Source organism: Coffea eugenioides, chromosome 3, assembly GCF_003713205.1.
Source record: "Coffea eugenioides isolate CCC68of chromosome 3, Ceug_1.0, whole genome shotgun sequence".
Taxonomy (NCBI): domain Eukaryota; kingdom Viridiplantae; phylum Streptophyta; class Magnoliopsida; order Gentianales; family Rubiaceae; genus Coffea; species Coffea eugenioides.
In genome coordinates, this window is record NC_040037.1 from 43,038,398 (window position 1) to 43,050,169 (window position 11,772).

At 34.3% G+C, this 11,772-nt stretch overlaps 2 protein-coding genes across 4 annotated transcripts; both read left to right on the plus strand.

Moving 5' to 3' along the window:
* Positions 1-1,592: 1,592 nt before the first annotated feature.
* LOC113765369 (ALA-interacting subunit 3-like) lies at positions 1,593-5,098 on the plus strand. Of its 2 annotated transcripts, none has more exons than XM_027309520.1 (9): positions 1,593-1,800; positions 2,534-2,592; positions 2,693-2,767; positions 2,853-2,963; positions 3,081-3,151; positions 3,714-4,011; positions 4,138-4,427; positions 4,815-4,880; positions 4,985-5,098. In XM_027309520.1, the coding sequence occupies exons 1-8, from the start codon at positions 1,743-1,745 to the stop codon at positions 4,867-4,869; spliced, it is 1,017 nt and encodes a 338-aa protein (XP_027165321.1). In that variant the 5' UTR covers positions 1,593-1,742; the 3' UTR covers positions 4,870-4,880; positions 4,985-5,098. The 2 variants fall into 2 exon arrangements, with proteins under 2 accessions (XP_027165321.1, XP_027165322.1); XM_027309521.1 differs by having other exon boundaries at positions 4,815-4,869.
* Positions 5,099-6,876: 1,778 nt separating this feature from the next.
* LOC113766833 (mediator of RNA polymerase II transcription subunit 21-like) lies at positions 6,877-11,428 on the plus strand. 2 transcript variants are annotated; one of them, XM_027310993.1, is made up of 3 exons: positions 6,877-6,911; positions 8,419-8,503; positions 10,671-11,428. In XM_027310993.1, exon 3 carries the CDS (start codon positions 10,841-10,843, stop codon positions 11,261-11,263), a length of 423 nt encoding a protein of 140 aa, XP_027166794.1. In that variant the 5' UTR covers positions 6,877-6,911; positions 8,419-8,503; positions 10,671-10,840; the 3' UTR covers positions 11,264-11,428. The 2 variants fall into 2 exon arrangements, with proteins under 2 accessions (XP_027166794.1, XP_027166795.1); XM_027310994.1 differs by lacking the exon at positions 8,419-8,503 and having other exon boundaries at positions 6,878-6,911.
* The last annotated feature ends 344 nt before the right edge of the window (positions 11,429-11,772 follow it).

Below are 11,772 nucleotides of genomic sequence, written 5' to 3' on the forward strand. Positions count from 1 at the left end.
ATTAATATCAAAATAATCTTTGCACAACATTTACAAAAGGAGGGCAAGTGCCCTATAATTCAATTGTGCCCCTCTCGCAAGCCAAGGGAAAATCCTTTTCCCATTTTACGTCTTTGATCAGATTGACAGCGAATTTTGCCAAACAATGACTAAAGAGGTCATATGATTCTTTAAAAAAAAAAAATTAATCTTTCGTTTCTTTCAGTTTCTTTAAGAAACTTAGCTGTTTTAAACTAAATTAGCTTTGTTTCCTTTAAGAAAATGAATTAATTGCTATTAAATAGATTTTTCTAACTAACTGCATTAAGGAAGGTAATTAGTCATAGATTATATTTGCTAATTGAGGTACTACAAATCTAAATTTAGGGCCTTTTTTTAAGCGTAATTTACGGTCTTTTTGATAACACTAAGAAAGTGCTGAAATGAATTTGTTTAGATAGCTATCGATACAAATTGTTTGATAAAAAGAAGAAATATCTCATCCGCTTAAACTTTCCAGTAGTGCTGAACTTGCACACTTTTTTTCAAGAATAGAATCCTAACGGAATCATTAATGTTGAATATGGTAAGCTGATTCGTTTTAACAAATCCACCGCAAATGCCACCTCATTCTAGTAAACGTGTCCAGATTCCTACTCCACCTAAATAACATTTAAATCCTATCTATTTTGTTATTTCTTGGCTTCCTTCTCCACCTAGACAGTATGAAGTTCTCTCTATTTAAGATTTCTCGTCCTCCCTTTATTTTTACCATTTAAGTACAAGAATTCATATTATTGTCCCTTTAATTTTGAATATTTTTCAATTTAGTTCTCATTTTTAACAAAATAAATAAATAAAACGTGGGACTACTATTAGTTGATACCACAAGACAATCAATAGACCTTAAAAAAGAAAAAATCTTTCGAAATGTTAGTCCAAACTCCCCAGAATACCACGACAATATTCTTTTTCCCTAGTGGGATCAAAGTTCAATATTTAGCACAAACTTTTGTTATCTCGTTCAAGTATCTTAGGATGAAAACATTTTGTATTTTGGTCATAGAATTTCACTCTTTCTTTTTTTTTTTGACAAAAGAATTTCAGTAATTTATTTTTCCTATATAGTTTTAGAAGTAACGTTTTGTACACCAATGATAATACCAAATTCCTAATTGTACAAATTTAGTGTTTTAGCCATTATAACATTATCGAGGAGTTTTACAATATCTTTTGATTATTATACCTTTCATCGTTGAATATATAAAATTAGATGTTAGTTCTTAAATCATTTCAGGACTTTAAATTATTGAATAACGTAATAAGAATTTAGCGAATTACTTTTATATGTATTCGTTAACTACCTTTATTTTGTTCTTATATTTTTTAAATGAAAAACAAAAACTAAAAATAACAAAATAAAAAGGTATTAGCTAGCTAACTTTATTTTCTCCTCATATTTTTTAAATGAAAATAAATACTAAAAATAACAAAAAAAAATTTTAAAAAAAAAGGAGAAAGAAAAAGAAGAAAAGACGATGTGGCAATTGTTAACTACTTTAGGAAGTTGGTTTCTTTATTCTTTTTTTTTTCTTAAGAAAACCAAAATTATTTTTGGATTAGATTCTTCCGTCTTTCCAACAAATCTACAGATTTTAAGCATTTTTTCAGGCTTTTGCCTCTTTCACCCTGGCCCTTTTCGTTTCTTTGCATTTTTATTCAATCTGCAAAGAATAATATATTAAAAGTACATATCTGAAAAGATGAGCTCTGGGGAGGGTTCTTCTCAACCTTCTTCCAAGAAATCCAGGCAACCCAAATGTAGATTCTCTCTTCCAATTTTTAGTTCCCTCTGTTTCTTTGTTTTTTGATTTTCTTTATTCAGTTGCTTTACTGAGGAATTGATTCTTCCATTTTATTTCTTTTGAATTTGTGGATGATTGTGATTGATCGTTTCTCAAAATGCATGTTTTTTATTTTTGGAATTTTTGGCTATTTTGATGATAATTATTCGAACAGTTAACCTCAGATTTGTAATGGAACAAGAAATGGTTTTTCAAGAACCATCACGAGCCTGCATGATTATAATAAGTAAATTCTTTTAAAAAAATGAGAATAGTTCTTAAGTGCTATTTGGGATTCCGTTTCTTGATTCTTGATCATTAATCCATAAGGTTTGGCAATGCGGGGAGATTGACAGTGGTAGTATGTTTCTGAATGTTCGGATTTATGAAAGCCTTTGCGAGATCCCCCTTTCTATTTTTATTTTTATTTTTTGATTGAGTATCAATACAGTTTAAAGCCCGTGATTGATTCAATTACGTAAATTTCCCATAGATATGACGATTTATGGTGAAGAATTCAGGAATTTTCTCTGGCTACTTCATTGTTGCATCTGATCAATATGCAATTTTAGTTTCTGAATTCTGGTTTTTAGCATGTAACACTGATTAACCTTTTTTAAATGAATGATTAGTTGATTGAGATTGCTTTTTTTAATAGATCATCCCTGTCAATATAAGTATCCAATTGTTGCCACTTTGTTATGCTTCAGATTCTAGGTTTACACAACAAGAACTGCCTGCATGCAAACCGATATTAACTCCAGGATTGGTATGTTTTCATTATATTCTGCAACTGGATTTTGATCTGTGAAACTTGATCCTTTTTCCTTTTCTGTTCTTTTCTGATTCTCCTTCTGTAATTATTTCAGGTGGTCACAACTTTTATACTAGTAGGGGTTATATTCATACCAATTGGCCTTTTGTCTTTGTCTGCATCAGAGAGGGTAAAGATTTAGATGATCCATCTGCTAGAGTCTTTCAAAAGAGTAACCTTTTCAATGGGTCTGATATGCTATTACTGATGTATAGGTGGTTGAAATTGTAGACCGCTATGACGAGGATTGCATTCCTTCCGATCAAGAGAAAACTGCATTTATTCAGAGTGACAAGACCAACAAAACCTGTGTCCGGAGCTTGACAGTAGGTGCAATTTCTTAGCACTGATGTTTGCAGATACAACATGAAAAGAATTTGTTTCATTTATTCCACTTCTCTTCCTCCAGTTTGAAAATATTAGTTTGCAAAATGTTTGTTCAGGTCCCAAAGAAAATGCAGCATCCAGTTTACATCTACTACCAGCTTGATAACTTCTATCAAAACCATCGTAGGTATGTTTTATATTTTTTTTCTGACGTTGTTTCCAACAGGATTGAGTAGTTTTTATTTATTTGAAATGTCTCTTGGGTGTTTTTCTCATTGTTTTTGTGAAAACACCAGCATGCTAGGCTTTATAAGCTGGACCAAATGAGTAATTTGACCTTAATGATGTGAAGCTTTCTGGAGATCAGAGTGGATTTCTTATTTGGTGCAGTTGGAGATGCCTTGTTCTTCCAAGTTTATTGATTCTCCAGATTCTGTGGTTTCATAATCTAAGAAAACCTTGATTTACTTGCCATCACGCTTTGCTTTTACTACTGATATAGTTTAATCTGTGGGTGAGGAATTTTTTTTTTTTTTATTTGTGGCATCTTTTGTAGTTGTCTTGCTCCTAGCCATAAAAGAAACCTAATTGCAAATTTGAGACTTCTAGTGTGCTATACTCTTTCTTGATTAGCTTGTTTCATCTTCACTTATTCAGAGCTCCACTGGAAATCTCACTCTCTTTTCCAGCTTGTGATCATTTATTACAAACCAAAGTGTGATGTAAAGTTTCTGATTGCTTTTATGCAGATATGTCAAAAGCAGAAGTGACAAACAGTTGCGAAACCCAGAAAATGAGGATTTAACATCACCCTGTGAACCCGAAGCACGCGTTGATAATAAGCCCATTGTGCCTTGTGGCCTTGTTGCTTGGAGTTTGTTCAATGATACTTATGGATTCTCAGTTGGTGGCATGAATCTATCTGTAAACAAGAAAGATATTGCATGGGACAGCGATAAGAACTATAAATTTGGATCAAAAGTTTATCCTAAAAACTTTCAGCAGGGAAGCTTGATTGGAGGAGGAAAACTGGATGAAAAAATACCAGTTAGTGCAGTCATCTCTTCTCTCTATCTTTTCTCCATCTCTCTTTCGAAATCTCTCCCTTTTACATTTTCCTGTCTACCGATCCAAGCGTTCGTTTACTCTGCTCAATTTATTGCCTTATAACAGTTGAGTGAGCAAGAGGACCTTCTAGTCTGGATGCGCACTGCAGCATTGCCAAGCTTCCGAAAGTTGTATGGGAGAATTGAACAGGATCTTGAGGCTAATGAGATGATAACAGTGGTTATACAGAATAACTATAATGCTTATGCTTTTGGAGGCAAAAAGAAGCTAGTTCTTTCGACTACGACTTGGATTGGTGGAAAAAACAGTTTCTTAGGCTTGGGATACATCACTATTGGTGGATTGTGCTTATTCATTGCAACAACTTTCATAGTAATGTACCTTATAAAGCCAAGGTATTCTCATTAGTAGTTATCAATCCTCTTATTACTGTTTAGCATCACATGGATATAGTTCTTCTAGTTTTGGTAGTGTGAAATTTTTAATTTACTGTACACCTTCATGAGTACATAATACAAACCACTGAGACCAGAGTCATTCGATGAATTATTTTAGGGTCAGTGGAAATTGAGCTGTTGTTTTAAGATGAGAAACCAAAATATGATGCTATAATCTTCTCTTCTATATGATTTATCAGCATATAGAATTATGAATTGTGGAAACCTACGCCTGTTTGTCAATTTATTTTGTGAGAATTGCTGTTTACAACATTGGTTTAATTGATATCTTTGCCTTGTACTTGGTAATTCTTTAATACTTCTTTTGTCCATTCACTCATGCAGGCCTTATGGCGATCCATCCTATTTGTCTTGGAACAGAAACCCACCTGGGAACTGAGTATTCACTATGTTCGAGTTGGCCAATTGTTGATGTATTAATATTCCATTATCACATTCTGAATCTTAGCATTTATTCATAGTTTTCTGGATTTTCTTTTCCTTTTTCTGTGCAGATTGCCAAAGCTAAGTTGCATGGCCTTGATTTTGTGGGTTTTTTCTTCCTTCTTAATCCTGAGCAGGATATATTGTGAATAGTAAAAGCATCTAATAAGCAATTTATTAGTCTACATTGTATCTATATCATATTACAATAATATCATTCACATGAAAGTGGCTTGGCCTATTTTCCTGCAGGGTTGTTAATCTACAATGCCCTTGAAACAGTTCACCAATTCTTAATTCTAATCTTTGCAGTTTTCGTTTGCATTTTGTGAGGTTAATTACCACTTCCGAGATACAAAACTCTATATTGGCAGATTGCGAACATGATCTAACTCAATTCCACATGCCATTTCACTTCGATATGAGCCAGGAGTCTTATCTTGATATTCACCTTTGCAAATGGAACCCCGGAATGAAAACCTCGGTTTGGACTTGGACTGATGGACTTTTAATTGAGAGAGGATCTCAAATCAATGGATATTGATTATTGAGTTTTCAAACTTCCAAACGCTAATAACTCAAATAACTTTAATTAAGAAGTTGCAGCAGAATAGGTAAGGTGAGAGCTGTTCGACAAAATCCATTGATGGGAGAAGTGTTAATTTCGATTGGTAAGATGGCGATTATTGTTGTTGTGGTTTTTCTTTGAAAAATTGACCAATTTTATTCCTAAATCTTTTCACTAGTGTCGATTTAGTTCCTAACTTTTTATTCCTAACCAATTTAATATGTGAACTTATTTTGTAGTTTCAACTGAGGACTTTCGTTGTGACACTACCATTTAAAACAAATCTGACTTCTAATTGACTAATTAAATAGGGGAATTTTGAGAACACCACTCACTGGATTGTAATAAATCAATGTATTAAAAAATCACAAGATTAAACTTCAAAGAAGTTTTATTTGGTAATTTTTTGTACAATTTAGAAGTTTGATTTGCTTGTTTCATTATAATGTCACGGTGACATTTCTATAATACCTCTATTTTAGTTAGTTAATTAGAAGCCATATATCGGTTTTAAATAGTAGTACCATTGGGGGTCCTTAATTGGAATTGTAAAATAAGTTCAAGTATCAAATTAGTCAGAAATAAAAGTTAAGAACTAAATTGACACCAAAATTTAGGGACGAAATTGGACATTTTCCCTTTTCCTTATTTGTCCTATTGTGGCAGACGAAAATCAAAGGAAGGGGAAAGTGAAAAGGTTTCCTAGAAAATTGCTTTTTTCTGGGATACTTTGGGCATTTTAGTAAGATTTAAGGGCAAATCGGTCATGTCGCTCTTTTATCCCATCGGATTTAGCTTCATTTTAAATCATGCGGCAAATTAAGAGTTGGAGATAGTTAATTGCAAAAATTAAACGTTTGGGGTACAAACTTCAGTCTAGGCATAATTGAGGAGGGCAAGATGCAATTAAATCAACTTAAAATCCACAATCCAAATCAGCTGCTTATCTTTCTCTCCTTTTTTTTTTTTAATCTTTCTCCTGTGCTCTTCCCTTCTCTCCTGTCCTTTCTTGCACTCCCCGAGGCAGCAACCAAAAGCCCGTCCAGAAACACATACTCCCTTCCTTTTTTTATAACTGACGTTTAAGAAATTTGCTCTTAAGTACTTTTATCTGTCGTTTTACTATCCCCATGCAGCATTAATTATTTTTTCACAATTTTACCCTTTTATCTCTCTTTTTCAATACAGGGTTCTTAATTACTACTCCTAGTTAGTTTGCATTGCTTTTGGCCTAGTAAAACAGCACCATTTAGTACTCTAGTGAGAGAAAATATGGGTGAATTGGACAATTAATGAGGGTACAAAAGGAAAGTAGTGTATAGATTTAAACAATGAAAAACTTTTCTTAATTGGTGTGCAAAACCTTAAACGTCAGTTATAAAAAAAGGGAGGGAGTATTTTCTTTCAAGAATTCTCTCGTCCTCTTCACTGTAAGGTTTCTTCACTTTTTCTCTTTTTTTTTTGGCTTTTAATTCTTGCTTTTGATTTATTGTTTTAATCCGTGTATAGGCTAAAGCTCACCACCTGAACATGCGTATGGATGTGTTTTGGCTTGATTTTTTTTGTTCTTTTTTATGCTATTTGGTTCATGGTTTTTTTTCCTTTGATTCATCAATGTGATTGTGATCGAGATGCGTTCAATTTTTTTTAAATCAGAGTTGTGATGTTGTTTACTAAGGTTAGAATTTTATCTGCATAAACTGATTAGTTTGCTCCAAAAAAAAACTGGTTGGTTTATCTGCATTTTGGGTATGCATGCCTTTCTGTATTGTTTTAAGTTCTCATTTGACGGAATCTTTTTGGTAATGAATGAGAACTGATGCTCAATTTTCTTTCTTTCCCAGCTGGATAATTGTGGATTTTTTGGTTTTTTTCCCTTAAATGCTGTTTTTTTTTTGTTGGGGGGGGGGGTCAAATTATCTGTCTTCTGGGCGATTTTGGAAGCGGCGAGTTGTCTTTTTACCCCCTCGGTTTGAAGGGATTTTGGATGTTGTGATTGATTCTGGAGAACGGTTTTGTGTTAGCTGTAGGAGTTCTTTTTCCCCCATAAGTGTGCACAGGCATTTTTTGGTGATTCGGGATGGAGATAAAATGGTGCTGTGTGAAGGGATTTGAATGTCATGGATTATTCCGGGTAGAGTTTTTCTGATGGCTTTTATAGTACTTTTTTCTGTGCATGGGTGCATACACTTTTCTTGGTGATTATTGAAGGAGATGAATGGTGTTATGAAGGGATTTGGATGTTGTGGATGATTTTGGAGTAGGGTTTTGCGCTTGCTGTAGTAGTACTTTTTTCTATGGATGGGCACACACGTGACTGCATGTTTTTTGGGTGATTCTGAAAGATGGAGCAGTGTTTTTCTTGTGTTCTTGAAGGATTTGTGGATTGCTGATGAGTTTGTATTGGGTTTTTGTGCTGGACCCCAAGATTGGCTATTTATATGTCATGGTTTGAAGCGGGTTCGAAAGGTCAACTCTATGGGGTCATTTGTTATTGTAGGTGTTATCAATTTTTGTAATGCCTTCCCTTGCTGTCTGGACAATTCACATAGACCAGTCAGGATTTGGAAAGTTGTTTTTTGACCAATTAAATTTCTGAGGGTTGCTTCTTTTAGTTACATTGTGCACTCAATCATATGCTGCTTGTGCTTGCCTTTTTCTTTTTCTTAAAAAGACGCTAGATGTTTGTGGGCGTTGAGCCACTATTTATGCCTACCTCGTATAAGTGTAGCTGCGATTGTTCCGTGATTTATAGATGCAGGTTTTTGAAAAGTTGTCATTGTCTTTTTACTTTGAAAACTGTGGCATGCACATCTGTTTCGTATGTGTTTGAGAACATGACACTTGGTTTATTATTCTATTTTTATGGGAATTATACATGATTCAAATTCTTTTCGAATGTTCATTTCTATATGGTGTAAATTTTGTCTTCTGCAGCAAAATGTGTTTAAGAAATTCAAAGTGTTGGAGCCTAGATTAGTCATGCTCTCTGGTACAGCCAATAGCTAAGTATAAAACTGAGGTAAATACTTGTATTCCTTGGTTAGTTTGCCCCCAATGAATGCATCTGTGTTAATTTGTTGTCAATGAATTGTTAAATTTGGGCCTTTTGGCATTAACCTCCTATTATCATTTATCCTAGATGTCGGGGTATCCATTTAATTGTGACTGCACAAGTTTAGATTTAAAGCAGATTCTGAATATGCTTGTCATAGAGCATTTAATGGCTAGTGAAACGATGTTGCTTAATCAATTTGAGATTTTCTTGTTATCTTTTGGTCGACTTGCTCCTTAAAGGAATATCACAGACAGGCCTCCACCCTCCTCCCTACCCAAAATGAAAAGAAGACATAAAAGAACCAAAGGAAAAAAGTAGAAAACCAAAAGGAAATGAATGATTGGTTTTCCTTTAGATCGGAAAAAAGGACGACTGGTCAGACTATTAGACATCTGTAAGGTTCACACTATTTATGACTCAATTCTAAGTCAGGAAAAATGATGCTGTATAAAATAGTGTAAGAAAAAAGTTTGGGTGTGCTTTGTCGTTATACAGAGATTTATATAACTGTTTGCTTGCTGATATGGAACAATTGATATTCTTGTCTCTGTGGATCCAATATGGATTGAAGGGCTAAAAGTAAGACAAGAGGAAGTTAATGAGAAAGATAATTGAACTAGTTTACTGAGACATTGCCAGAAATAGTCATGCTATGTATGGTTTTTGGTTGAGGGGTGTTCATTTTGACCTTGGTATTATGGAGAGAGATTCTTCTTAGGTTGCTGGTAGCATACTATAGTTACATGTAGGATTCAACCATTTTGCTCTTTTCCGTATCGGAAACATCCTCGACGAATGTCATCTACATTCCAACTTTGGAAGTTGCCTTTTTACAAGTAATGCAAAGGATTCATCTAAATTCACCATTGCAATTGCATTTTTTTTGCTGTGAGTGGTCATGTGTTATGGACACTTAATCCAGCATAAGCTTCTCCATTGTCAGTTATCTAAATCTAATTTACCTCGAATGGTTGTTTGTTAGAAGGGAAATCCAAAAGCTTTCTTGTTGTGGGGCCACCATTGAAGAATAATAGAGAAATGGGCATATGTGGAGTTGTGGTGTTTAATTATGATTGACACCACATTAAGGTTCTAGCTGTTGCCTATCCTCTTAACAAGGCTTCCATATAGTCAAAAGCACAACTATTATGTTTGGAGTTAGTTATCCTCATTCAGATGGGTACTGGTCTTTCTGTTAAAATATGTTTGGAACATGTAAAGAAATATTATTCTATGAAGAATGATGAAGGTCAGAATTTGTTTCTTTTTTTCCTGATTCAAATGTCATCACATCTCTAGGTGTGGTTGCATACTCATTCATAAGTTTTGTTGAATGTTACCTAGAATTAATGCATAATTCAGCTGATATAAATGCTTCAATGAGTATCGTGAGGTGCAAGTTTGTAATGTATTCTCTTGCCAGCTGAGGTAAAAGTGGATCTTGAAAATAAAAGGAAATGATAACTCTTTTTAATGATGAATTGATTGATATACTTGTAATGAAGGAGAGTAAGTATTGTTTCATGTAGTATAGACAAGTGTAGATTATGTCTTCTAGATGTTTAGCCTTTTTATATCTTTGCTGTGGAAAATAAGTCTAGAAGTAAATAGTTCAGGCATCCAGAACTATTTACTTAGCATAGGATTGAGGTATTTGGATGCATAGGATTGCTATTAATGATTTGTGTCTACTTAGCATACACTTTTACATTGTAATCTCATGATACGTGTATGAAAAATAGACATGGTTTCTCCTTGTGTTGATGGAGTTGTCAAATAGGGAGATTTGGAGGAGGAAGACAAGGGGTTGACAGGTCGTTTGTTTGGACTTTCTCTAGAGCTTCTTGGTCTTTATTTATTTTTTGAGGTGCTAAACCTTTTGTTCTAGTTGAGGGTAGTTTTGTCTACGTATGAAAAAGTTTTAAAAGCATCTACCATCTGTTAAGTCATGTTCTAGAGGATCTCTCTGATGTCAAGCACGGGAAGGATATTGGAAGGCCTGATTGAGTTTGTTCAAACTGATTGACTGACTATTTGTGCCAAGTATTTTTCTTTTCTTTTCTTTTTTTTCACTTGTATTGCTTCAAATATGCTTATGAGTGATGAGAATGCCTCTGATTCTTTCTTTCAGCTGTCGATCATGAGTGCTGTGTGACCTCTCTCTTGGTCTGTTACTCTGAGTTGTTAATGTGATGAACAAGGAAATACCTAGTCGCTCGAATTCAAAACGAAGATGTACAGAAATTGAGAAATGCTACTTGAATTCAAAGTTGCCCAGAATTGCTGGTATCAAAATTCAAGATGGATATAATAACTCAACTGCAAGAACAGGTGAATACAATTGCAGGTCTTGCCTTCAACACCTTTGGGACTCTTCAAAGGGATGCTCCTCCAGTTAGGTTGTCTCCTAATTATCCGGAACCTCCTGCTAATCCATCTAGTGCTGCAGAGGATGCAGCTAGTCTTGCTGAGCAACCAAAGCTCATGAGTGCTGCACTTGTCAACGCAGCCAAGCAGTTTGATCTGTTGGTAGCTGCCCTTCCATTAGCTGAGGGAGGTGAAGAAGCTCAGCTGAAAAGAATTGCAGAACTTCAGGCTGAAAATGATGCGGTAGGCCAAGAACTACAAAAACAACTGGAAGCTGCGGATAAGGAATTAAAGCAGGTGCAGGAGTTGTTCAGGCAAGCAACAGACAACTGCTTGAACTTAAAGAAACCAGATTGAAGGCTAGGCAAATTTTCAGCATAATTGTGATAAGCATTTTGTAGTAGTTATCTGTTTGGTAGCATTGCACTCTGCTCCAAGTTTTTTTTTTTTTTTTTTTTTTTTTCCACTGTGAAATCCCATTAGGAAATCCATTCCTCATATCTATCTGAATTGGGTTTAGTATGTTTTCAAGTACGAGGAGAAAACAAAGTGAAGTTCCTAAGGATGGACGTTCACAAGTGAATTACCAATGGTCCATGTAAATATGAGCGACCAGTAGCACGGTTGCCAGCTCGCAAAGCAAAAGTGCTTTGTACTCGCCAAAAATAAAAAAATAAAAAAAAGAAAAAAATAGGTTATATTGCTTTCTCCGTTTCATTTTGATAGTTTTATTTTTTTCACACAATTTAAAAAAAAGTATTTTAGATAGAGTATAACTTTATATAGGTTACTAATTTTCTAAAACATCCTTACATTAGATAGAGTATAACTTTATATTAATTATTTATAAAAACTTGAATTGACGG

Excerpts from the sequence above, each read along its gene's own strand:
- LOC113766833 (XM_027310993.1), top strand. The coding sequence starts at position 10,841 with ATGGATATAATAACTCAACTGCAAGAACAGGTGAATACAATTGCAGGT.
- LOC113765369 (XM_027309520.1), top strand. The coding sequence starts at position 1,743 with ATGAGCTCTGGGGAGGGTTCTTCTCAACCTTCTTCCAAGAAATCCAGG. Across the intron at positions 2,593-2,692 it reads CGATATTAACTCCAGGATTG|GTGGTCACAACTTTTATACT; the intron begins GTATGTTTTCAT and ends TAATTATTTCAG. Across the intron at positions 2,964-3,080 it reads CCTGTGTCCGGAGCTTGACA|GTCCCAAAGAAAATGCAGCA; the intron begins GTAGGTGCAATT and ends ATGTTTGTTCAG.